This window comes from Copadichromis virginalis, linkage group LG13 (assembly GCF_057382275.1).
Source record: "Copadichromis virginalis isolate Kocher_CV1m ecotype Utaka linkage group LG13, C_Virginalis_male_GT1.1, whole genome shotgun sequence".
Classification (NCBI taxonomy): domain Eukaryota; kingdom Metazoa; phylum Chordata; class Actinopteri; order Cichliformes; family Cichlidae; genus Copadichromis; species Copadichromis virginalis.
Window position 1 is genome coordinate 14,221,017 of NC_140630.1, and position 24,352 is coordinate 14,245,368.

General features: G+C 45.1%; 1 protein-coding gene across 5 annotated transcripts in view; it reads right to left on the reverse strand.

Annotated features, from left to right (window-relative positions):
- Positions 1-24,352, reverse strand: part of LOC146695354 (C-terminal-binding protein 2-like) — an 89,762-nt gene that overhangs the window by 39,772 nt on the left and 25,638 nt on the right. Inside the window, exon 2 of one of the 5 annotated variants that reach the window (XM_085477447.1) lies at positions 21,639-21,800. In XM_085477447.1, the coding sequence (XP_085333573.1) occupies positions 21,639-21,696 (58 nt within the window). In that variant the 5' untranslated portion in view covers positions 21,697-21,800. Of the gene's footprint in view, positions 1-1,260; positions 3,902-21,638; positions 21,801-24,352 lie in introns of those variants that run through there. The other 4 variants (XM_085477443.1, XM_085477444.1, XM_085477445.1 and 1 more) reach the window with 4 other exon arrangements.

Genomic DNA, 24,352 nt, shown 5'->3' on the forward strand with positions numbered 1-24,352 from the left:
TGTGGCAGAACAAATTCTTTTTTTTTTCTTAAATGGCCTGTTGATTTTGCTTTTGCGCCAAATAGTTACCATTTGATACAGCAGATAAGAGCTAAATTATTTTGAAAAAAGCATATCTGCAGAAGGAGTCGGTGGCAAACTCAATCCCACATACTGCACACAGATGCACACACAAGCTACCTCCTGTTCCCACACAATAATTGCACACAACATCTGACTTCTCTAGTCAAAGAAATCCTAATGTGAACTGTTCACACATGAATGCGGTGACTGACAGACTGTAACATGAAGACCGTGCACAGTTGTTAAATTTTAAAACATATCAGAAAGGCTGCTGACAGCTGTTCCTCCCAAATCCTCTATATTGCGCCTCGTCAATGCCATTCGTGTTGTATTTAATGGGCGATATCTCATTCTGACAAAGGAACTGCATGAGATTAGTGAAATGACAAAAGGTCTTCAGAGAAAGTAACAGGAATTCTGACAAATCAGGCTCTCGCAGAGATAAGCAGACGAGAAAGTGAGATGTAAGTATCGGCTTAGGACGTGGGGTAGATTACAAGAATGCTTAAAGCAAAAAGTTATCCTTTTATGGTAATAATTCAAAATCTGGACAGCAGCTTTATAAAAAATAGACAAGGGCAGCAAGAAAAGACACATCATTTATCTACTGTTGATGTAATTAGTGCCAAGACAGGAGAGGAAACAAATAACAGCACAGACCAGAAAGATAAAACGATTCAAAAAGTCTTCCATTAACATTCAAACTGTGTTTGGATTTTTTTAAGGTCAAGAATCATGCATAGCATACCAGTATCCATGCTGAGCTAAATAGATTTCACATACCCCTAGTCTGAATGCTGGTATAAAGCAAAGTATGCTGGTATAAAGCGAAGGCTTATCTGGTATTCACTTACTCATGATTCATCACGACAAAGGATGAAAATAGATTTACAGTGTCTTCTCCTTTTATTTATTTTTTTAAAGAAACAACTGCTGAATGGCTCTTAGAAATGTCAAAGTAATATTTAAAAGTTGATATGATTTCTAACAAAGCAGCAGCACTGCTTTGTGCTGCTCCTGAAAGCAATGAGAGGAATGGGAACTGGTATCTTACATAAATCACACACAAAATGAAGAGCTCTGTCACAAGTAAACAGCCTTATCTATTGAAAACATGTGAAACAGCCAAGAGCACATCTATCATGAAAACAGACAAATACCAGATAAATCTAAAAGGAGAAAAAAAATAGGATTTACTTGTATCTGGAGATGCCATAGTCGACACGATGACTGGTGGACCCGTGCGTCGACTTAGCTTCTGGTTAGCAGCCAGGGCACCTTGGCCTTGAACGGGTGCTCCCACGGGAACGAGAGCATTGTCTGATCCTGGTCCCCCACCCTTTCGGATCAGCTGAGGACTAGGGTGAGGGCTGTGCATGGGTGACAATGGCACTAAGTTCCTGTCCCTCTTCATCAGCTCTATGGGCACTGTGTAGTTGGTAGAGTATGCTTTTGGTACCTGTTGTGGTGGCTGTGGTAAAGCAGGCATGGATATAGGCATCTGCTGTGGCATACCTGGCATCGAGTGAATGGACCCCGCAATGGCAGGCATTGACCCAGTCATCTGGTGAGGCATTATCTGCATACCTGGCATAGGCACCCCTGGCATCCCAGAAGAGTAGGCTGACATGGGTCTTGACTGGACAGGCATGAGGGCTCCAGCGTATGGCCCTGGTGAACGAGGGGGTTGGCCTGGGTATCCTCCAGAGGCCTCCAGTAACTGCTGCGAGGGAGCACTGCTGGGCCTTCTACCGATTACTTCTCCCATCCGCGGAGAGATAGTTTGCATGGCCCCAGGTGTTGGTGGGGGCATTAGTTGGGGATCTACTGCTAAAGGTTGTGGGGTATGTGGTGGATGATGATGGTGGTGGTGTGGTTGATAGATGTCTGCGCGATGGCTAAAGCTATTAGAGCGACCTCGCATGGGCGTTTGAGGTTGGGAGGGGGCTGGTGTAGCTTCTATTGGGCGCTTGTAATGGTGGACCAGGCGAGACAGCACACGAGCCTGACCGAGGTTTGGGGCAACTGTGCGGACATCATTCTCCTCCATGACAGCCAGCATGCTAGTGGAGTCAAACCCCTGCTGGATAAGTGAGGAGATGGTGCTCTCTGAGAGGCCCTCGTTTCGCAACAGAGAAAGAAACTCTGGATCGACCGACTTCTTGGGATCCACCGGCAAAGGAGTCTGTGGGGCGGTTGGTGGAGGAGCGGGAAGAGGGGCAGGGAGTGGAGTAGCTGGGGGAGGAGGGGCTGGAGTTGGAACCACTTGCAGAGGTGGAGGTGCAGCAGGGGCAATTGCTGCAGTATGGACTGGAGTAGGTGGAGCAGGAAGTGGTGCAGCCATAGAAAGGTTAGGGTCAGTGACCGGCATGGTAGGCGGAGGTGGCAGAGGTTGAGGTTGTTGCTGTTGCAGATGGTGTTGCTGCAACTGTTCTTGCTGAAGATGCTGTTGCTGAATTTGCTGTTGTTGTATTTGTTGCTGTTGTAGTTGTTGCTGCTGTAACTGCTGCTGCTGAAGTTGTTGCTGTTGGAACTGCTGCTGTTGTATTTGTTGATGCTGTTGTAACTGTTGCTGTTGTATTTGTTGCTGCTGTTGTAACTGTTGCTGCTGTATTTGTTGCTGATGCTGTAATTGATGCTGTTGCTGGATGGTTAACGGTGAGGCTGTCTCTTGCCTCATAATCATGCTTTGACTGGCTGGATCTACCACTAGACAGGTGGCAGCCTGCTGCTGCGGATCCAGAGGGCGGCCATTAGCATCAGTATAAACGGACTGACTTGTCAGAGGCGGAGGCTCACTGGCATACCGAGGAGACGGCTGCTCCATTCCATAGTGAGCAGGAGGGGGGTCTCGAGGGGATATCTTAGCAGAAGTTATAGCACCAGGTTCCCTATATGCCCTATTCAATTCATGAGTGCTTGGAGGAGGGGGAGGAGGTAAAGGTGATGGGGGCCCTTGAGATCCAGCCCGCACTACCTGACCTTGATCCCACGCAGTACGAGCCCCAGGTGTCATTCCTAAATGTGAGCCCGACCTGCTGAGAGGATGAGGCAGCGGAGGCTGATGCTCAGATCGGTAAAAGGCCTCCGGTGGCCGAGGAGTCATGGCTGGGTCATGGGAGTAGTAGTCCTGGTGTGGAATGGATCCTCGATGAGCCATGGGCACTCGTTCGTAGTGGTTTAGATCTGGCACAGAGCCCTTCCTAAGCCCCCGTGGGTCGTGTCTCTCAGCGTAAACCTGTCCGTAAAGGGAATCTTGGTAGGAATACGGGTCGCGTTTCAAATCGAGGTCAGGAAGACGCACCCCAGGTGGTGGCTCATACCACCCTCCTCCCTCTCCGTATGACAAAGAGCTCCGCCGGCCTGTTACTCTTGCCTGCTGTTCGTACACGCTGTCAGGTCTTTCCCACTGACCCTCATTCCCCCCTAACGTGTCCCAACTGTGGGAGCGTCCGAGGCTCACTTTGTTAGGGACAAGCATTGGCGAAAAAGAAAAAAGCTGAAAATCTGTTAACAGAGGAAAGAAAAAAAACACAGAAATAGAAAAAATAAAGAGCTCCCAACAGGCAGTGTGTGTGAGAGAGAGAAAGTTCTCTTTCAGGTCTTCATGTGCAGCAGCAACAAAAAAATTGAACGGAGTGAGAAAGGATGAAGATGAAGCAAAGTCTAGCGTTTCACCTGATATCTGTTTGTAATATTGTAAGTCCGTGCTATCAGGTGACTTCCCCCTTTGCTGGCAGCCCTTGAATAATTAATCTCTGGCCATGCTGGCTTGTTGCGCATGAGGAAAGAGGACACCACACACAAACATATCCACATCACACCAAACCACACAAACACTGCAGAGGTAGAAGACACAGAAACAGAGTGCATGCTTGAGCTAGCCAGCAAACATTCATCCAAAAAAAAAAAAAAAAAAAAAAAAAAGGGGGGGGGGGGGGGGGGGGAGAAGTGGATAGGTTGGGTTATAGGTTGGGATGGGCAGGGGCTTGTACTAATCCAATAGGGTTTAGCTGTCCCTTCTCCGGGACATTTTACTTGCTCTGCCGATTGCTATGAGGGATTACACCTAAATAAAGCCTGTTTAATTCCACATCCAACTGTGACGTCATGTGAACCAGATACGAGCATATCTGGTGATGGTGATGAGTATCGTGATCATGGTAATGCCAGTGATTTTGATTCCATTCCCAAATCCCTTACCCGCTCTTTCAGAGACACCTACCTGAAGCTGCTACTGATGCGCTGCCGTCAACAGGTCTCAGAACGTAGTTTGGCCGAGTGATGGCGAGGGGAGGGGAGGCCAGGCAAGACGTACAGCTTCATTGAAAACAAATGAAATACAGGTCTCCCAGCTAAGTCCCATGTGCTGTCAGTAAACATCAAATCCACTCTGATTGGACACTAATCCTCCAGGCCCCATGCTTGCAGCAGAGCCACCACGCAACTGCTGCCCAACTCTCTGTGAAATGTCCTTGATGGCTCTGTGGTGCTTACTGACAGTGCCTCACTCTCTTTGATTTGGGATCAGTCAGACCTGCTGTCTGTACGTAAAATGCAGGACAATGAAAATTGTGATTGCAGAATGCATGATGAAATCCACACGCAACATCTGGCCTCAAAATGAATGAGTGAAATACGTCACTTTGTACAGACCCTCAGTATAATTTAATCTGGCCATTTATATTACAGTTCTATCTATATGCATCTTACTGTCAGTAAAATACAGCACCTTCCCCCTCTTTCACAAATCTCCTCTGATCTCCTTCACTTAGGGAGGCTCTGTAATCTGGATTTGCCCCTTTGCAGAGAAAACTAAAACACCGGGGAGGGGGATACGAGTGTGTGCACATATGTGTGTGAAGGGGGAGGGAGGGATCTTTTTGTAACAGCAGTTAATCCCAATGCACCTACAACCTTCGCTGAGCAAGAGCACCAAAACACAATCTCATTTCAATTTGTTCAAACAAGGAGGCGTATGAAAAGAAAACAAACTGTGCTATGTATCATCCAAGAGACATTCATTAAGTTGTAATTAACTGGATACATTTATCATTTCAATTAAAAAAGGTGATTTTCATTGCGTGGCTCTAAAGGTGTACTTACCCAGCTTTCTGCAGGTCTTACTTCATGCCGTTGTGGCTGAAACCCGATCCTGATCTGGATCTTGTTTATTAATGCATGAAAACACATGTAAGATGAGGAAGTGTCCATCTGAAATTCCCTCTCAGAGACAGCGAGGGTGTGGTAATATATAAGACCAAAGCCTTGGTTAATATCGGTGTTAATGGAAAACTCCTGAATACTCATTGGCACCAATATTTTGCTTAATCGGAGTTGTGTAATTAAAAGAAGGAAGAGACCAAAGAGGGAGACTTTTTGGCTGTTTTCTGAGAGCTTTTCTGAACTGCTAGCCTGCTTCATGTGAGAAAGGAAATTAAAAGGGAAGGAGAGGAGGCACGAGTGAACCATCACAAAGATCTAAAACAGACTGTAAAGATGAATTATTAAATCAAAGCAGAGGAATGGGGGGGGGGGGGGGGGGTCACTTTTGAATCCCATTTTGAATTTATTAACCAATGGGGGGGTGGGGGGGTTACATTCATTCAATCTACGGGTGTCATTCACCACCTGAAGACACGCAGTATTTTCTGTGTTTAATGTTAAACTTGGACAACACAGAAGCAACTTTCCATGCTGTCATAATCCAAAATGATTATTCATTTCCAAAAGTCAGACTTCACACATATCATTCCTAATTGAGACGCTTGCCTACAACCATCATCGCAAGGCTGACAGTCTTTATTGAGAACTGAATAATGCTGCTTAGAGCTGGAAAAAGAAATATCGCTAGCTCTCTGTCAGTATATTCATTAATATATCCACATTTGTGTCAAGGGCAGCAGGGTAGTAAAGACCGACTTCCTTCCCTAACCTCATCCGCTCCTCTCATTACTTTTTCTGCCCTGGTTCTCGAGCGACTCAGTACAGCAGAGCAGATCACTCATGCCCATAAAGTCAACTTCAAATAGAGAGACGGGAGCAGAGGTGTGTGCTCAGGGTTTGCGGATCTAATCCTAACAGGAAAGCAAATCACGGCGTTCTGTTTGCTTCAAACTAAACAATGTCTGACTGTCAAATTTTAATGTTCCAACATTTGCCATACTTCCCCGACTGTGCACACAACGCCAGATTTCCCGTAACAGCAGGATTAAGGAATTAAGCCGAGGATTTTTAGAACAAATATAATACCACCCCAGCAGAAGCTTATAGAGACCCTAGACTGAATAAGATTTGACTGGTTAAAAATTCAAAAGCTCTAAAACGTATAGAAGCCTCAAGTAAATGAACCTGGAGTGAAAATGCAGTTATGGCATTAATAGATTACAGAAAATACTTCTCTATGTTTTCTCTGGTTTTACTTTTTAAGAATCAGAAGAGTGCACTTTTCTCAGTATTAAAGAGAAACGCATTAAGAAGCAATTTACATGAATGGTGTGCAATTGCTAGACCTATGGCTAATCCATTGCACAATACGAACGCCATTGTTTAATAAACATGCTTCAACTCTCTGTCACTCAGCCCTCTCAAACATTGCAGCTAAGCCAGCGGGACAACCAGACGTGGGTCACTTTATGTGTCCACATGGTCTTATCATGCAAAATGTTTGCATGCTTTACCAAATGTCAAATCAGAAGGTTTACATGCAACAAGCAGATTTAGAAATCTGAGGTCTCTCCACACGCACACACAGATATTTGGCTTGAGCAATCCCATATCCCCACTCAGCTTTTTGACCCTGCTCTGCTCTTCTTCTGACATGCAGCACAGACAGCAGTGGCCACGGTGCTTCATTAATGCTCCTTTTCATTCACATGCGCAGACTGCTGCTAAAGCCTTGGCCTTGGTCTAGTGTGCATACATGAATAGGAATCACACGCTAACTCAAAGTGAATATAACAGGAATAAAAAACAACTGTCTCCTAGAGTGTGACACGCCACGTACCAAAGGCATGATTCGAATGTTAAACACACATTGACTTATGCATGAGCGCGAGGCAGGAGGCACTAACTGGAAATGGGATTACAATGCCAACACTGCTGCAAAGAATAATGCTGTCAGATGAATTGCAATGCAGCCTTAACAGACATTATGTACATGACTGGCTTATATGTGATTCCAGTGGGATTATTTGTCTCTAAAGGCAACTCCATGGGGAATGAATGGACAGTAAAATGGAGGTAGATGACAATGAAGCTGGTACTTATCTAAATGACAATCATACACAGGGCAAAATTCATAAGTGACACACAATTCTTTCCATTTTTGCTGCTATATATACACACACAGCAGCAGAAGCCCGCAAATTCTCCAGAATTTCCTCTATGTCAGCTATGTTACACTGTGATCCCTCTACACATAATCCATCTCCATTGCGTGCATCCCATCATCCCACCTCTCCAGCCCATCCTTCATCCAGTCCCTAGCCTGATCCAAGGAAGCCACAAGTCATTAAATACTCCTTGTCGTAGCTGAGGAGTGCATTTGATTTCTTCCAGGAGCCCATTTCCAACTTTTAACAAAAGTGCTGTATGCCAGCATAAACAAAGCCAAATAGAGGCACTAGACGTAAGAAAACAAACAAGCAAAGTCACATGCTAATGACAATAACAACAAAATCACACATGACAGTGTTTTTCCCTCCAAATATAACACTGTTGTATCTTTGCTTTTCTGCTCCCCTCGCTCAGTTATGCTCTCCATAAAGCCTATAAAGGGGTCGTGGATTTTGGTGAGGAGCCTGGAACAAGCCCGAAGGCAGGGTGGTGGGATGGTGGCGGGGGGAGCTCTGACCCAGACACCACTCCGATGACTTCACACAAGAGCTGGATGCCAGAGTATGGAGAGAGTAGGGTGGATAATGGGGGGCAAGGGAGGGTTAAAAGCAAAAAGGTATATGTAGCAGAGCCCCGAGTGTGCTAAAAAGCTCAGGATACAGAGGCCCCATGCACCTCACCCCCTCCCCCTCTGGGGTGTGTGTGTGTGTGTGTGTGTGTGTGTGGGGGGGGGGGGGGGGGGGGGGGATGACATCAGGACAACTCCACCCTTTTTTCCCCCACTACGTCCCTGCTTGTCCTCTCTGTTTAATTTGAAGCGTTTGGTTATAATGAAAAAGCGTGCAGGTCCGTTAAATGCGAGGAGATGAATAATTCACGGGCAAAATTTTACAGTGTAGCGGCTTGACTGGCCACATTATTTACTACTCTCTGTTAAAACATTTCTCCCCGTTGTACACATGACAAAACAAGATGCATTATCAGGCATTAACATATTTATTTAACTGCCAGCTAAAGCACTTGGAGTCGCCATGACAAATTCCACTACCCCACCTTGTGGTGTTTGCGTCCAAGCACAGATTCTCAACTTGTAAATCAACATTCAGGAACATGCTGTCGCTGCGACCTAGTTCACCTCGCAGCGCCATTCACATCCCGTCTCTGCCTGGATCAGTCAGTTAGCTCTGGCTAAATAGCAATGGCAACAACTTGCATTGCTGCCCAAGCCAATGCATGCTGGGTACACAGATGGAGCAGACAGAAGGAGACAGAGAGAGGAGAGAGTTAGAAAAAGGAGGGGAAATGACAGAGTATGGGAACTGATGCTCACAACAGATGTTTGCCATAGTTCCCTTATTGCGGTTACACTCTTCTTGGCACTTTATCAAACCCACAAAGAGGAGGAACATTTGCACTATATAAATTTTAGAAGCTGATATCAAAACTAAACAAAAGAGAAACAAGCGGAAACATCTCTGTAATCAAATAGGACTCACTTTCATGATGGATTAATAAGTTTAATAAACTCCCTCTATGTCGACACAATTAGCTGATTAGTCAGTAGTTGGTTGGTGCAGTTTTTAAAAGTATTGTCATACATGTGCACCAAATTAATTTGATTCTGTTGTTGTTTAACTCCCAACAACTACAGATTCATTACGTAGTTCATACAAGGGGGGATACAGTACAGTACAAGCTCGGGGGCTGGAACCGGCCCTCACACTATCTCAGTCCAGTCCCCAGTGGCCTAAGTCAATGAAAGCTGTCGCTTCAGCAGGAGGCCTGTGCTACCCATGATTTGTTTTTTAATACATGCATAAATCATACTAAATGTATGTTTCTCATCACTTGAACTGACTCAAAGTGCACCTCATTAAAATGAAGTTTGTGAGGGTACTCCTTCTGCTGCTCTGCAGCATCAGTAGGATAACACTGTAGCAGCACAAGAACCAGTTCTCAACTAGCTGCACGTCCTGGTTGGAGTGACCCTCCAGTTCCCAGAAAAGAGAGCAAATCAAAGAGTACCGTCACCTGCAGTCTGAAACGGGTCGTGAAGTTTGTCGGACTGCAAGATGAGTCTCACAATAATAGCCTGAAGAGCTTCCCAGTAGAGAAATAGGATACAGAAAGTGCTGTGGTTGAACTTTCAAAACAAGAGCACAATCGACTGCAAGAGATTATTGATCACCGCTGTCACAGTTAATATATGGTGCAAAATCACAACAACTGTCACCTTAGGGCGCTTTTGATTGAAAGGCAAAGACCCTACAGTAATACAGAGAAAAGCCCAACAATCTGAAAGCCCCCTGTGAGTAAGCCCCTGGTGACAATGGGAAAGAAAAACTCCGTTTTAACAGGAAGAAACCTCCTGTGGGACCAGGCATCTGCACCAAAGAGCTGGGGTAGGGGGAAGAAGACAGGACAGAAGACACACAAAAGAAGAGAACCAATGAGACAGTCTCATAAAAAATAAAATAAAATAAATAAAGACATCGTAAAATATGCTTGACAAGACTTCCTGAGGAATTGGTGACTTATTTTAATCTGTCATGTCACTAAAAGTCATGAATTTCAGCATTGTTCAATGTGCAGTCTTTTGATTACTGCATCAACACGGGTCTTTTTCTGATTATCCAAATCAGGGTCACGGGTCTGCTGGAGCTTATCCCAGCTATAATAAGGCAACAGCCAGGGCCTATCATAGTGTTAGCACAGAGAGACAACCATTTATGCTCACATTCACACCTAGAGCCAATGCAGAATCACCAATTAACCTAACATGCATGTCGCTGCTGGGGAGAAAGCTGGAGTACCCAGAGGGAATCTAAGTAGGCACAAAAGGCCCCAGCAGACTGGTGTATACAAATCTGCTGTGAGGTGACAGTGCTAACCACCACACCACTGTGCTGCCCCAAACACCTGGTCATTTAAGCTCTAAATCTTAATAAATTGAAGCATTAGGGAAAAGGGCAGTGGTGCTGTTTCATGCATCTAATGAGTGCCTTTTGTCCACTGATACAACTGAACAAATGACAACATTGTTTCCAGTTCTGGGAAGTTTACCAACTTTCCTAAGACAACTTCTTGCGGGAAAGCCCAAACTGATTATTGATTAACCGTCAGAAGTGCTTCATCAGGCAAAAAGCCGAACAGCATCTGTTTTCAAAATCTCAAATCCGAGTATTTGTTCTATACTGCGATGCGAATATCTTTGGACGGTGAATCACATCGGATATCTTCAACAGAAAAACACTCACCGTTCCAGTAAATTCTACATTCCAGCACCATGACTACCTTTGATGGGAGTAAACAGCCACACTTGATCAGCCGTTTCGAATTCGATTTAGGCCGCAGGCGCAGCTCAGTTAGCCACTCATCACAATGAGTAAAGATGTAATCAATGCGCTCTGCTGTGAAACAAGTATTGGATTGACACAGTTATCCTCAGAAGATAAATGGAGATTACAGAAGCTCCTCTTGCCGTCTTGCCAAGTGCAGCCCACGACAACAACACAATCACAATCACTCCATAACGTTCTTATTTTTGTCAATACACATGATATGAACTTTGATTTCTATTTCACGCCTCAGTCCCACCACTCTGTTTATAGATAATAGTGGGTGGCTTTGACATTATGGTGTAGAACACCCCATGCCTCTGGTTTTAAAATACTCTTTTTATATGGTTCAGTAGATTTAATGCTACCGTGAAAGCAGCGTGATTCACCACCCTCTGATCTTTTAACTTCCCTGATGTGAATCACCCTCTTCTACAGATTTTTTTAAGAGCAGCTGTGATGACTAACTGCAGTAGAAAAAAAAAAGTCCCCCTTCATCTTTGGCAGTGACTTCATTGTTGATAAGTAGTGCAGATATGGACACTGCTGACACTGTGGAACAAACAAGGCAGCTCACACAACACTGTTATATATTGAACAAAGATGGTGCCGGTGTGTGCGGCTCACCGTCTGTCTCTGTCAATTTTGTGTTTGTTTGTTTTGTTTTTTACAATTTGTGCCACCCAAATCAACTCGCGACTGGTATATGAACGCCAAAAACTTTTGGATCTTCAATAGTTTCTGACAAATCAGCAAGGACAAACAACAGGGTATCCCCCATCTCTGGCTGATGTTCCTGCTTACCTGCTATGCGGAGCGCTTCCTGCTTCAACGCATCGTCGCAGATGCCGCAGTAAACGAGCCGATCAGCTAGTGAAGCTTAAAGCTTGCCTTACTTTTTCTCTAGCGGCTGCTCCAGTGGATTATAGTCTGTTCCATCGCATCCCAAGGCGTCTCCTGAATCATGTTGCTCCTTGTCTGGTTCCTGTCGTAGGCTTGAGTGGACGTGTGCCTGCTCGCTGGTGTTTTTCACGTCTTGGGCGCCGTGGAATAAACTTTGTGAATTTGTGCCCATTAATTTGAGTGATCAAGATGGCGCCGAGTATGGCAGCCTCGTCGCGAGCTCCCCCAAGCAACGGCTTTCTTCTGTGTTTAATTTTACTTTTCCTTTATTTTTTCACGAGCAGCACTTGTCTCCTTGTGTACGACCGACAAACCTTACTGGACATAAAAGACGGTCTTTCTTATAACTTTCCGGAGTTCAAGTTTTGCAACACGGACACTCCGTTTGCAGACCCCCCATTCATCTCACCTGAGACGCCTTTGTTCTCTGGCCCTGGAGGCCGCAAATGCCGACGCAGAGGGAGAAGATCTGGCGTTCTGGTTCGACTGAGACGGCGCACTTACAGACCACCGTTACCCAGTTTATTACTGGCTAATATGCAGTCTCTGGAGAACAAGCTGTGCGAGCTTCGGGCACGGATCTCATTCCAGCGAGAGATGCGGGACTGCTGCGTGATCTGCCTCACAGAAACCTGGCTATCGGACAAAGTACCGGACTCCGCAATACAACTGCCGGGGTTCTCTGTGCACCGCGCGGACAGGTCACAGGATCTTACTGGGAAAAGCAGAGGCGGTGGTGTGTGTTTCATGATCAACAACAGCTGGTGTGATTATGCGAACGTGCACCCGGTCAAATCCTTCTGCTCACCGGACCTGGAGTACCTGATGATTAAGTGCCGGCCATTCTGGCTACCGAGGGAATTTACAGCAGTGATTATTACGGCTGTTTACATTCCCCCACAAGCCGACACTGACCGTGCACTCAGGGAACTGTACAGCGCGATCAGCAGTGAGGAAACCGCACACCCAGAGGCAGCGTTTATCACAGCCGGAGACTTTAATAAGGGAAACCTGAAGAAAGTCTCACCAAAACTCCATCAACACATCCTTTTCAACACACGTGGAAACCGGCAACTCGACCACTGTTACACCTCTTTCCGGGATGCGTACAAAGCCCTCCCCCGCGCCCCATTCGGCCAATCAGATCACTGCTCCATCCTGCTCCTGCCCGCCTACAGGCAGAAGCTGAAACAGGAAGCTCCAACCCGGAGGGCGGTGCACTGTTGGACGGACCAATCGGAGTCTGCGCTGCAGGACTGTTTTGATCACGCGGACTGGGAAATGTTTCACGTGGCCGCCAGAGACATTGATGAATACACAGACTCAGTCTGTGGATTTATCAGGAAATGCGTGGAAGATGTCGTCCCATCCAGAACAGTCAAATCCTTCCCAAATCAAAAACCCTGGATTAACGGAGATGTTCGCGCGGCACTGGCGGCACGGAACACCGCCTTTGCCTCCGCGAACACATCGGACTACAAACACGCACATTACCAACTCCGGAAGACGATCAAAGCAGCCAAACGTGAGTACAGGGACAGGGTGGAACAACAGTTTGACAACCCTCGGAGTATGTGGCAGGGACTAAACACGATCACAGACTTTAGAGGGAAAACCAGCACACCGCAGACCACGGCCTCTCTGTGTGAGGATCTAAACGTATTCTACGCTAGATTCGACACAGCGAACACCATGAGACCGGACAGTGTGCGCACCGCGGATGACGTCAGTGCGCACACTGTGTCTGAGGAGGATGTGCGGAAGTGCTTCAGGAAGGTGAACGCACGCAAAGCTACTGGTCCGGACGGGATTCCCGGCCGCGTCCTCAGGTCATGCGCGGCTCAGCTGGCTGGAGTGTTCACGCACATCTTCAACCTTTCCCTCTCTCTGTCTGTAGTCCCAGCCTGCTTCAAAATGGCCACCATCGTCCCTGTACCCAAATCCTCCACCATCTCCTCATTGAACGACTGGCGACCTGTAGCCCTGACCCCCATCGTAAGCAAATGCTTCGAGAAGCTGGTCAGGGACTTCATCTGCTCTGCACTACCCGACTCACTGGACCCTCTACAGTTTGCATACCGCCACAACAGGTCCACTGATGATGCCATAGCCCTGACACTACACACTGCCCTGTCACACCTGGAGAAGAGAGACACGTATGTGAGGATGCTGTTTGTAGATTACAGCTCAGCATTCAATACCATCGTTCCCTCGAAGCTGGACAGGAAACTGCAGGATCTAGGACTGAGCAGCTCCCTCTGCAGCTGGATCCTTAGCTTCCTGTCTGACAGACGCCAGGTGGTCAGACTGGGCAGCATCACCTCATCCCCCATCACACTGAACACTGGTGCTCCACAGGGGTGTGTACTGAGCCCTCTCCTGTACTCACTCTACACCTACGACTGCACAGCCACTAACAGCTCCAACATCATTGTGAAGTTTGTGGACGACACTACAGTGGTGGGTCTTATCACCAACGGTTCAAAACAGTGAAGAAGGCCCAGCAGCGCCTCTTCTTTCTCAGGAGACTGAAAAGATTCGGCATGAGCCCCCGCATCCTCAGGACCTTCTATCACTGTGCCATTGAGAGCATCCTCACTGGATGCATCACCACCTGGTATGGCAACAGCACCGCCTACAACTGCAAAGCTCTCCAGCGAGTAGTGCGGTGCTCTGAACGGATAATTGGAGGTGAGCTTCCCTCCCTCCAAGACATCTACAGGAAGCGGTGCCTGAAGAAAGCGGGGAGGATCATCAAGGACTCCAGTCACCCCAGCCATAAACTGTTCAGACTGCTTCCATCAGGAAGGAGGTTCTGCAGCATCCGGTCCCGTACCAGCAGACTGAGAGACAGCTTTTTCCATCAGGCCATCAGACTGCTGAACACTTCATAGACACCTCAGCTTCACTACTGGAACTTCAACATTATGCACTCCACACTGTATATAAATGCCACTTGTTTTGCACATATTCAACTCTGTATATTTTATATATTTTATTATTATTATTATTATTATTTTATTTTATTTTTTTACTATTTAATTTGTAAAAATGTGTATACACACACACACACACACACACACACACACACACACACACACACACACACGTAGGAAAATATTTAGTATACACATCCAGAAATGCATACACTATTATATATTGTACATATATTTATTAGTTTCAGGTTGGCCATTCTTGTATTTTGCTCGTTTGTGTTGTTGTGTTTGCACATCTCTGTTGCTTGTGGGGCTCGCACACAAGAATTTCACTCGCATGTGCTGTGCCAGTGTGCCTGCACATGTGATGTGACAATAAAAAGTGATTCGATTTGATTTGATTTGATTTGGGCTTCACAGACAACTTCTGCCCAGACTCCAGCTCCAATGAGGATGGCTTTAATAAATGCCCGGTCCATAGCAAGTAAAACGTTTGTCATAAACGATTTCTTTTCTTCAAATGGATTGGATCTCCTTTTTGTGACTGAGACATGGATGAAAATTGGTGAGTCTAGCTTCATTTCTGAAATATTGCCCTCCGACTGCTCATTTTTAAATGCTCCAAGGATATCAGGTAGAGGAGGAGGAATATTGACAGTTTTTAAAAGTAACTTTAATTGCAAGCAACTCCATGTACCGGTTCCCCCCTCCAGTTTTTAACTTTTGATGTTTGAACTGGGATGTTTTCAACCGATTGTGTGTGCAGTAATCTACCGACCACCAAAGTTTAACAAAGACTTTTTAAATGACTGTGGTGGGGCGTGGTCTGCGGTGCCGTGCGGACGCACCTGCACGGCATCCACAATCACGCCCGCCATGTTAAAACACGGGGACTCAGGGGTTGGGGTTGTGTTGTGGTGAGATGTGAATAAAGATGGCTCTAAATGATACTCCGTGGTCCCATCCATCCATCCATCCATTCGCTTCCGCTTATCCTTTTCAGGGTCGCGGGGGGCGCTGGAGCCTATCCCAGCTGTCATAGGGCGAAAGGCGGGGTACACCCTGGACAGGTCGCCAGTCTGTCGCAGGGCTAACACATAGGGACAGACAACCATTCACACTCACATTCACTCGCACATTCACACCTAGTGGCAATTTGGATTAATCAATTAACCTATCCCCACAAGCTGCATGTCTTTGGACGGTGGGAGGAAGCCGGAGTACCCGGAGAGAACCCACGCAAACACGGGGAGAACATGCAAACTCCACACAGAAAGACCCCGGCCTGATGGTGGAATTGAACTCAGGACCTTCTTGCTGTGCGGCAACAGTGCTAACCACCGTGCCACCGTGCTGCCTACTCCGTGGTCCCGCCGTGCCTTATTCTCGCCACATTGGTGCCGAAACCCAGGAGGCGGCACGACGGGCCCACAACAGAGCCAGGGAAGGGAAGAGCTGTCCCAGATGATGGCTGAGACAGCGGCTATCCAGCGGGAGCAGGCGGCGGAGGTGCGTCGCCAGCAGGAAGAGCTGCGGGACCAGACCGAGCGCCACCTGAAAAGGATTGGGGATCTGGCAGCGCTGCTCTGGGCCTGGGCACCACCCCCCACAGGGGTGTTCCGACGGTGGTGAAGCAGTGGAGGAGCCACGTAAGGCACTTCAGCAACTGGAGGTGGTAGACGAGAGGAGCAGCGGTCCGCTCCGGCCGGAGGAGGAAGAGCAGCCGGGTGAAGGGCTGTTCCTGCCGGAATTGGTGGAGGAGCCGCTCCAGTCGGAGGCGGCGGACGAGGCACGCGAGGGTCTACACCTGCCGGAGGTAGAGGAGCTGCTGCGAGAAGTGCTGCTTCAGCCGGGAGCGGCACTCCAACTGGAGGCAGCGGACGAGGCGCGCGATGGTCTGCACCGGCCGGAGGAAGAGGAGCTGCTCCACCCAGAGGTGGACGAGGACCAAAAGGGGCTGTGCCTACTGGAGGCGGAGGCGCAGCACCTGACGTCTGCCCAGCCGCCTGTGAGCAGGAGCTCACGGCCATGCCTGTGGGGCCGTGTCCGCTTGCTACGCGGGCGACCTCCGGACCAGCTTCGCCGTCGCCTGGCCAGGGGCTGGGGGCGCCGATGTTTTGGTCCGAGTCTCGCCCCAGTTCGCAAGGGGGAGTAGGTTCGGTCAAATTGCTCCCCGGCCTCAATCGGGCGATGGGGGTGTGTGGTGGGGCCCCACACACCAGCAGGGGCACACTCTTGACCTGGTGTTATCATGCGGTTTATCTGTTTTTAATTTGGAAATTGGAGATTCCGTGTTTTCTGATCACAAACCTGTTTTATTTGACATTTCTCTTGTGCATGAGTTTAAAGCTCGTGCTCCACCCAGGTGCTGTCGAATATTTAATTCTTCCACTGCTGCTCTCTTCTCCTCAACTTTTATAGAAAAAAATGCTTTTATTGACCCTGAAATTAGTTTAGGACTTAGTCTGGAACCTGTATTGAGACCCTAAACATTATGGCCCCATTAAAAACCAGGCGCCCTGAATGTATTCCCCAGCCCTGGTTAAATGAAGCCACCTGAGCGGTCAGACGTCAATGCAGGAGAGCAGAGCGAAAGTGGAAGAAGGACAAATTGCAGGTTTCTTTTGAAACGTTAAAGGACTGTTGGAAATGCTATCAAAATACAGTGAAAAATGAGAAAAACAGCCATTTTTCTCAGGTGATTGCATCAAATTGTCATAATCCCCACGCACTTTATAAGACCATCAGTTCTATTTTAAATGTGCCCCAGTCTGCCACCCGGAAGGCTCTGCTAATAGATGTAATCAGTTTCTTTCTTTTTTTGTAAACAAGGTTGAGTCCATCAGGTCAGCAATAGTACCTCCTACATATGACCCATCCACGTTTAGTCCCTGTTAAGCTGCCTTATACCAGTTTGAACCCATCTCAATTACACTTCTTAACGAGATGGTTAGTCAAATTAAACCTTCTGGTTCTCCCGTGGATGTGATCCCTGCATGGCTCTTTAAAGAGGTTTTCCCTTCAATTGGAACCTCAGTCCTTGCTATTATAAATAGCAGTATTACTTCCAGTGTGGTTCCTGATGGTTTTAAACATGCAATTGTTAGCCCTTTATTTAAAAAAAAATGGCCTTGACCCTTTAGTTTGCTCAAATTTTAGACCTATTTCAAGACTTCCATTCCTTTCAAAGTTATTGGAAAAAATAGTTTTTACCCAACTGAATACGTTTCTTGATGCTAATGGCATCATAGAGATTTTTCAGTCTGGTTTTAAGCATCTACACTCCACTGAAACAGCACTTTTAAGTGTTTTTAACGATCTCTTTTCAGCTACTGATTGTGGAAGTTCCGTGATCCTTGTGCTTTTAGATCTTACTCCAGCGTTTGACACTGTTGACCACAATATTCTTATCTCTCGTTTGGAACACCTGGTTGGCATTAAAGCTGCAGCACTGGATTGGCTTCGCTCATATTTGAGTGGCAGAACGTTGAGTGTTAAAGTTGAAAATTTTGAGTCCACCTCAGCCCCCCTTCCTTGTGGGGTGCCCCAGGGCTCAATCCTTGGCCCTCTTCTTTTTTCATTATACCTGCTCCCTTTGGGGTCTATTTTTATAAAACACGAAATATCCTATCACTGCTACGCAGACGACTGCCAAATTTATTTGCCTTTAGCACCAAATGGCCCAGGCTCCATCCAAATCCTTTTGAACTGCCTTGAAGATATCAAAGCTTGGATGGCTCTGAACTTTTTGAGTTTCAATGAGAGTAAAACGGAGGTGATTGTATTTAGACCTAATAATATTTCATGCAGCCCGCTTGTAAATTGTGGTTGGCTAGGGTCTTATATCAAGCAGCATGTGACAAACTTGGGAGTCATTATGGACTCAGATTTTAAATTGGACAAACATATTAGTTCGGTGTTGCAAAAAAGCTTTTTCCAGCTGAGGCAAATAGCTAAGCTGAAGCCAGTTTTGTCAAGACGTGACATGGAGAAGGTAATACATGCCTTTATTTCAACACAGCTTGGCTACTGTAATGCACTGTTTTTTGGAGTCAGCCAACGATCTCTTGCTCGTCTTCAGCTCATTCAAAATGCTGCTGCCCGCCTCTTAACTGGTACCCACAGCTATGAACATGTAACACCTATCCTGTCTTCTCTTCATTGGCTTCCTGTTCATCACAGAATTAATTTCAAAGTCCTAACACTGGTTTATAAATGCCTTAATGGTCTTGCTCCCCCATACCTTTCCGAGTTACTTCAACCTTATATTCCTTCACGGACCCTCAGATCAGCTGACCAGCTGCTGTTGGTTGTCCCAAAATCAAGGCTTAAATGTAGAGGAGAACGAGCCTTTTCAGTTATGGCCCCAAAACTTTGGAATACGCTGCCTCTAAATATTAGACAGGCATCTTCGTTTCCTGTTTTTAAAATGCTTTTGAAAACACACCTTTTTTCGATAGCGTTCAGACTGGCTTGAGTTGATATGGTTTTTATGTGTTTTATTATGTTTTATGTGAGTGTCAGTGGTTGTATCTTGTGTTTTACCCTGTGTTTCTGTACAGCACTTTGGGCAAACTTTTTGTTTTTAAACGTGCTATATAAATAAACTGGATTTGGATTTGTTTAAGATATTGCCTCCACAGACAGCACACTGTAATTACTCTCCATTAAAAAAAAAAGAGGAGGGGAAATGTGTTTCCATGCAGGGTTGGTGGTTTGGAGAGGTTTGAGATGCCACATGTGGATCTCATTGTGAGGGTGGAAACTGAGAGCATCAAGGATTCATTAAGAAATCTATTAAGTAGTGTTTCCCAATCTTAGTGGGTTTTTTCTTCTTAGAAATAATAAAGTAAGTTTATATGTGATGTGTTGAAGGTGTCCAAGAATACCATAATATCATGCAAATTACTAAAATTACTTTTTTTTCTTTTTTTTGCATGCAAAAAATATTTGCTTATAGTTTTTGGCAGCTTTAATAAAGACAATTTTCATTGACTGCAAGACTACATTCATTTGATAGACAGTCCAATTCAGACTGTCCAGCTCTTTTTCTCAGATTAATTCCAGCTGAGTTTAGAAAAATCAGGTCTGGACATTGTCAAATTTGCACTTTTTCACATGTAGTACAGAGAGGCAGACGTGTTCTCACTACTGGAAACACTCTTTGATTTAGCCGAGGGTCTGCTCTCTTGTAGGACACATGCAGCCCACTCGCTTACTATGATTTCACCTGTGCTATTTTAACACAGAGCCAGTCATCCCCTGGACTCTGTACTGGGGATGTGCCATATCTTAACATCCACCACTATACAGACATAAAAAACATTTATGGGATAGATAAGTGTCCCATCATGATATCAATGATATAACAACACCATGCATTTACATTCCCAAACATGCACAATGACCCAAGCCCAGAGATGTCTGAGAGCGAGAGAGCAGCGAGTCAGCCTCCATAGATGATTCAGTCCCTAAAAATGAATCTAACCTCCAACAAAGCCAACAAATACTTTGCAAAATTTCCACACAAAAAAAATAATCCTGTTTCAGGATTCAGTCAAAAACACTATATTAGCAGACACTAGCAGGTGATGATGTGCAGGAAGAAGAAGAGAATAACTTGTTAAAAAGATCAACCCAAGGCACAACATCCCAGGCAGAAAATATTTTCCACTTTAAGTTTTATTATGTGACAATATGGTGCAAGCTCTTGAAGAATTACAAGAATTACAAGTAACATTAGTTATTGTTATTGTTAAAGTGTTAAGCAGTTATTTATACTTTTACTGAAAATGTCCAGGGAAAACTGCCAAGGCTACTTTGTCTGCTTACATTTAACTTATGCTATATCACCCTTGTCTATAATGCTGCTGCTCCTAGAACCACAACAGATTTACACTTCAAATGAGGTAGTTTGTCATCAACGACACAAGCTTACTGGAAAAGAAGGATGGAAAATATCCTTCACTTTGTTCACACTAATAAATGCTGCTGCCTGCAAGCTGCAGTCACAGATAAAGTGTTGTTCAGAGATGCCACTATTGCAAATTTCCTTGAAATATCATGGTATAATTTTGAGGCTATATTCCTCACCCTGCATTATACCAGGGAGCTGGCAGGTTAAAGAATGTTATGTTATGTTAATGTTATGCTGGACATTTGCATTCATACTTTAAACGCCACTGGTAAACATCTAGGAATTCTCAGGGGTAATAAATAAACAGCAAGGAGGTGCAGCTAATCATTATTATAAATATCAGTTACTTTGATTAAACAATAAATCGATAAACCTGTAAATTATTCACAAGGCTTGTTTTATCTGACTGTCGAGGTTGTTGAGGTGTAAGATCCCCGCATTTTTTCAAATAAATCATGAATTAATGAGCTTGTAATTTAGCTTTTAAACACACTTTTTTTGTGTGCTAAATTTATCTCGATGGCTTGTAGATCTAAGACAAAGTGCTGAGTATGGCACTAAAGTGTTGGTGCAGCTGATGAGTTTGGACAGATGCCTGTTGATTGTTCGGTAAAAAACAAAAGACAAAATGCAGAAAAGAAAAGTTTCTTGTTTTGTGCTTCTCTCCATCTTAAACACACAAATCAACTCCAACTCCACCAAATCCCAGGGCTCTGAGGAGTGCTTCGCTTTATTACAGTCTCCCTACTTCATTCTTCCAGCAATGTGGAAACATCGAACTCAAGCCTCAGCCATCAACCCAAACACACACACACATTTTTTTCTGGGCTAGACATCCTTCAAAGATGAAGTTTGGAGCCTCGGCGGGTCCCAAGGCTCCCTTTTGACACACACAAACACACTTATGCAAACGATCCCGCTGGCTTTTTCACTGAATTTTGTAGCAGCGGGCTAAAAAGCTTAAATACTTGTGGAAACTTCAGAGTGAATTACTCAGACAAACTCAAAAGTTATATGTGCCCACTCAAAGTCACAAGAACGCCTGCAACCTAAAACAAAATAAAAATCAATATTTGAATGTATAGCCAGCATTTCAAATGTAAACACACAGAAACAGAGAATGAAGAAGTTCGCCACACTCACCCTCACAGATTCTGTCCAGCCGCTGGCGTTTCACTTTATGCTTGTCGATTAGAGCCATCTCGTCACAGCTTGGTGGATGAAGTGACTTCTCCTCTCCTGATTTTTGACCCTACCTCTTGTCCTTAAAATCCCAAAGAAGCTAAGAGAGTTGATATTTTACACCTGAAATTCAAGAAAGCAGTGACAAAGATCATTAATGAAAGGATGCCTAGATGGAGGGAGGTTGTTTAGAGTATTTATACTTTTAAATTTTTAGTGAGCTACCACACATATATCAGGGTAAGCGTGATAAGTGATGAGCTATACTTGGAGTTAAGATAATTTGCATCAGCAGTCCCCTTGGGAGGCAGCACCTCGCACACAATACTTAACAATGCAAAGCAGCACAGTGCATGCATATAACTGCCAATAAAATGTAGAGCCAGTGCTTAGAGTTAGGTGCCTTTTAGCCAAATCCTTTATTTGGGATTACCATAGATTTTAAATACAGTCTTAACATCTTCCAATCACGATTTCTGGACTGTCTGAAGTGTCATCAGGCAATTCATTATCGCTTCGTTTACTATGTTTATTAATTTACCTTGCAGAGGCTGGTCTTTCCACCAGAGGGAGCCTCGTCCCAGAGAGCACATTTTATTTAAATTAATTAAGAAATGTCACTTGTGCAACCCGTGCTTTCCAAATTGAGTAAAACACAGCAGCAAGCAGAAAAACGGGGAGTGAGTAAATAAATGAGGCATTTTAGCAATCATTATCTTCAGTGACTGATGCTACTCTAAAGAGCATTCTTCTAATTGGCTCCTGCTGAAGCCTGAGGGACACGGCACAGTTTTTTTTAGTTTTTTTTTTTTTTTGCCAGGCAGGCAAAGATAGAGAGGATGGTACAGGAAGGCACACAGACACACACACACACACACACTGAGGGCACACAGAGGAATGTGGGTCAGTTAGTCAGCAGACAGGAGGAGGTTGTATCAGCAGAATAAAGACATAAAAGGGGGTAGGTGGGAGAGAAAGTACTAGAAAAACATCATCTAACAGGATGAGTACAGCGTGACACTATCCTCCTACATTTTAACTGTATGTCTGTCAGCACTTTTATAACTCTGCGCTCTCCGTTTCTTTCCATTTTTTGCCTCTGGGCCTAATCCTAGAGTGCTACACTTTCAGAATGGCTCTCGCGTTACCATTTACATGATGATATATCGATATTTGCTCTAAATGCAATTATAACCGGTGTGTTTTTGTGGGGCGCGGGGTGGGCTAAACAATGTGGCTGAGTGATGAATTGATGGTGCATTTTAATTTGGCCAGTTGTTGGGAGGGAGCGAGGGGAGGTGTAGTGCACTGCAGTGAAAGGGAATTTAAAAGCAACACCGGAGGAGGTGCCACAGTTTGGCGTCTTTCTTTAAACCCAAGCACAGTTCAGCTCGCCCCACCAGTCAGCTGTGCTTCAGCTTGCCTCCTCCACAAGATATGCCTCCCTGCCAAAGAGCTGGAGACCCACATGTGGGAGTCAGAGGAGAAGTAATTGAGCAAGAGTGAAAGCAGGAAACAGTCACTCAGAGGCGGGGGAGTCACTCTGCCTCGTCTATGAATAGACCGGAGGAGACATGCATGGGCATCTCTGATTCTGTGCTGCAAAAGACGTAACCCTATAGGTCACAAGTGAATCTGGCCATTAATTATAAGCTCTCCTGATACAGACTTCACTTTGCTGATGGCTGCCTTGGTGGACAAACTCTGTAACACAAGAAGATGTCGGTAATGATGCAGCGACCGGTGCAGACAGAACAACTTGGAGTGATGTATAATTACACGGAGTTGCTTAGACAATGTGATGATGGGAAGAAAATGATGCTATCACAATGATGTGACATCTAGTATAACTAGCTTTTTAAAGAGAAGCTTGTGTAGAAACAAGATGAAACAAATGAGCTCTCCGTTTATTTTTAATAACGCATACTGAATATCGCAGGCCGATGCTAATGCAGATATTCAAAGAGCAGTAAAATTATGTATACTGGCTGACATTCATACATATAAATACATACTGTATGCTGGAGTTATTCTGAAAAGGAGAGGCTAACATTTCATTAACTTTTCAGGAATTCATTTCACAAATTACTTTGCAATTCACAGTGAAGACTCTGCATATGTCTGTTAAGCAGAACAGACTGTGCTACAAGAGCTGCAGCACTGCGAGTATTGTATACCGTATACAATACTGTACAATTTTTAAAAGACTCCAAATAAACTTGTGTATTATGCATGATTAAAAAACGTGTGTAGTCGCACTTTATATATGCCTGTACCACTACATGTGCAATAGGTGAATATCAACCACCCAAGGCATCTATCAGACTCTAATTTTTAATTTAAAACTATACTTTGTCGAACTGCATTAGGGTGATAGAATTATAGGGTTCACACTTGTTTTTCTTATATTATGCAATCATAGACAGCACAAAATATGGATGTATTTTTTCTCATACAAGCACATTTTCTATGCTTTATGTAAGCGCTTTCTATCTAACATTCACACTCTGATGGATGCATCGGAGAGCAACATGGGGTTAGTATCTTGGCCAAGGATATTTGGCATACATCTCCTCTAGTTGTAGTTCATGTGGGAAAAGTTCTAGGGGTATTGATCCAAGATGGCGCCGGTGCGTGTGGCTTGCCGTCTATCACTGCCAGTGTTATGTTTGTTT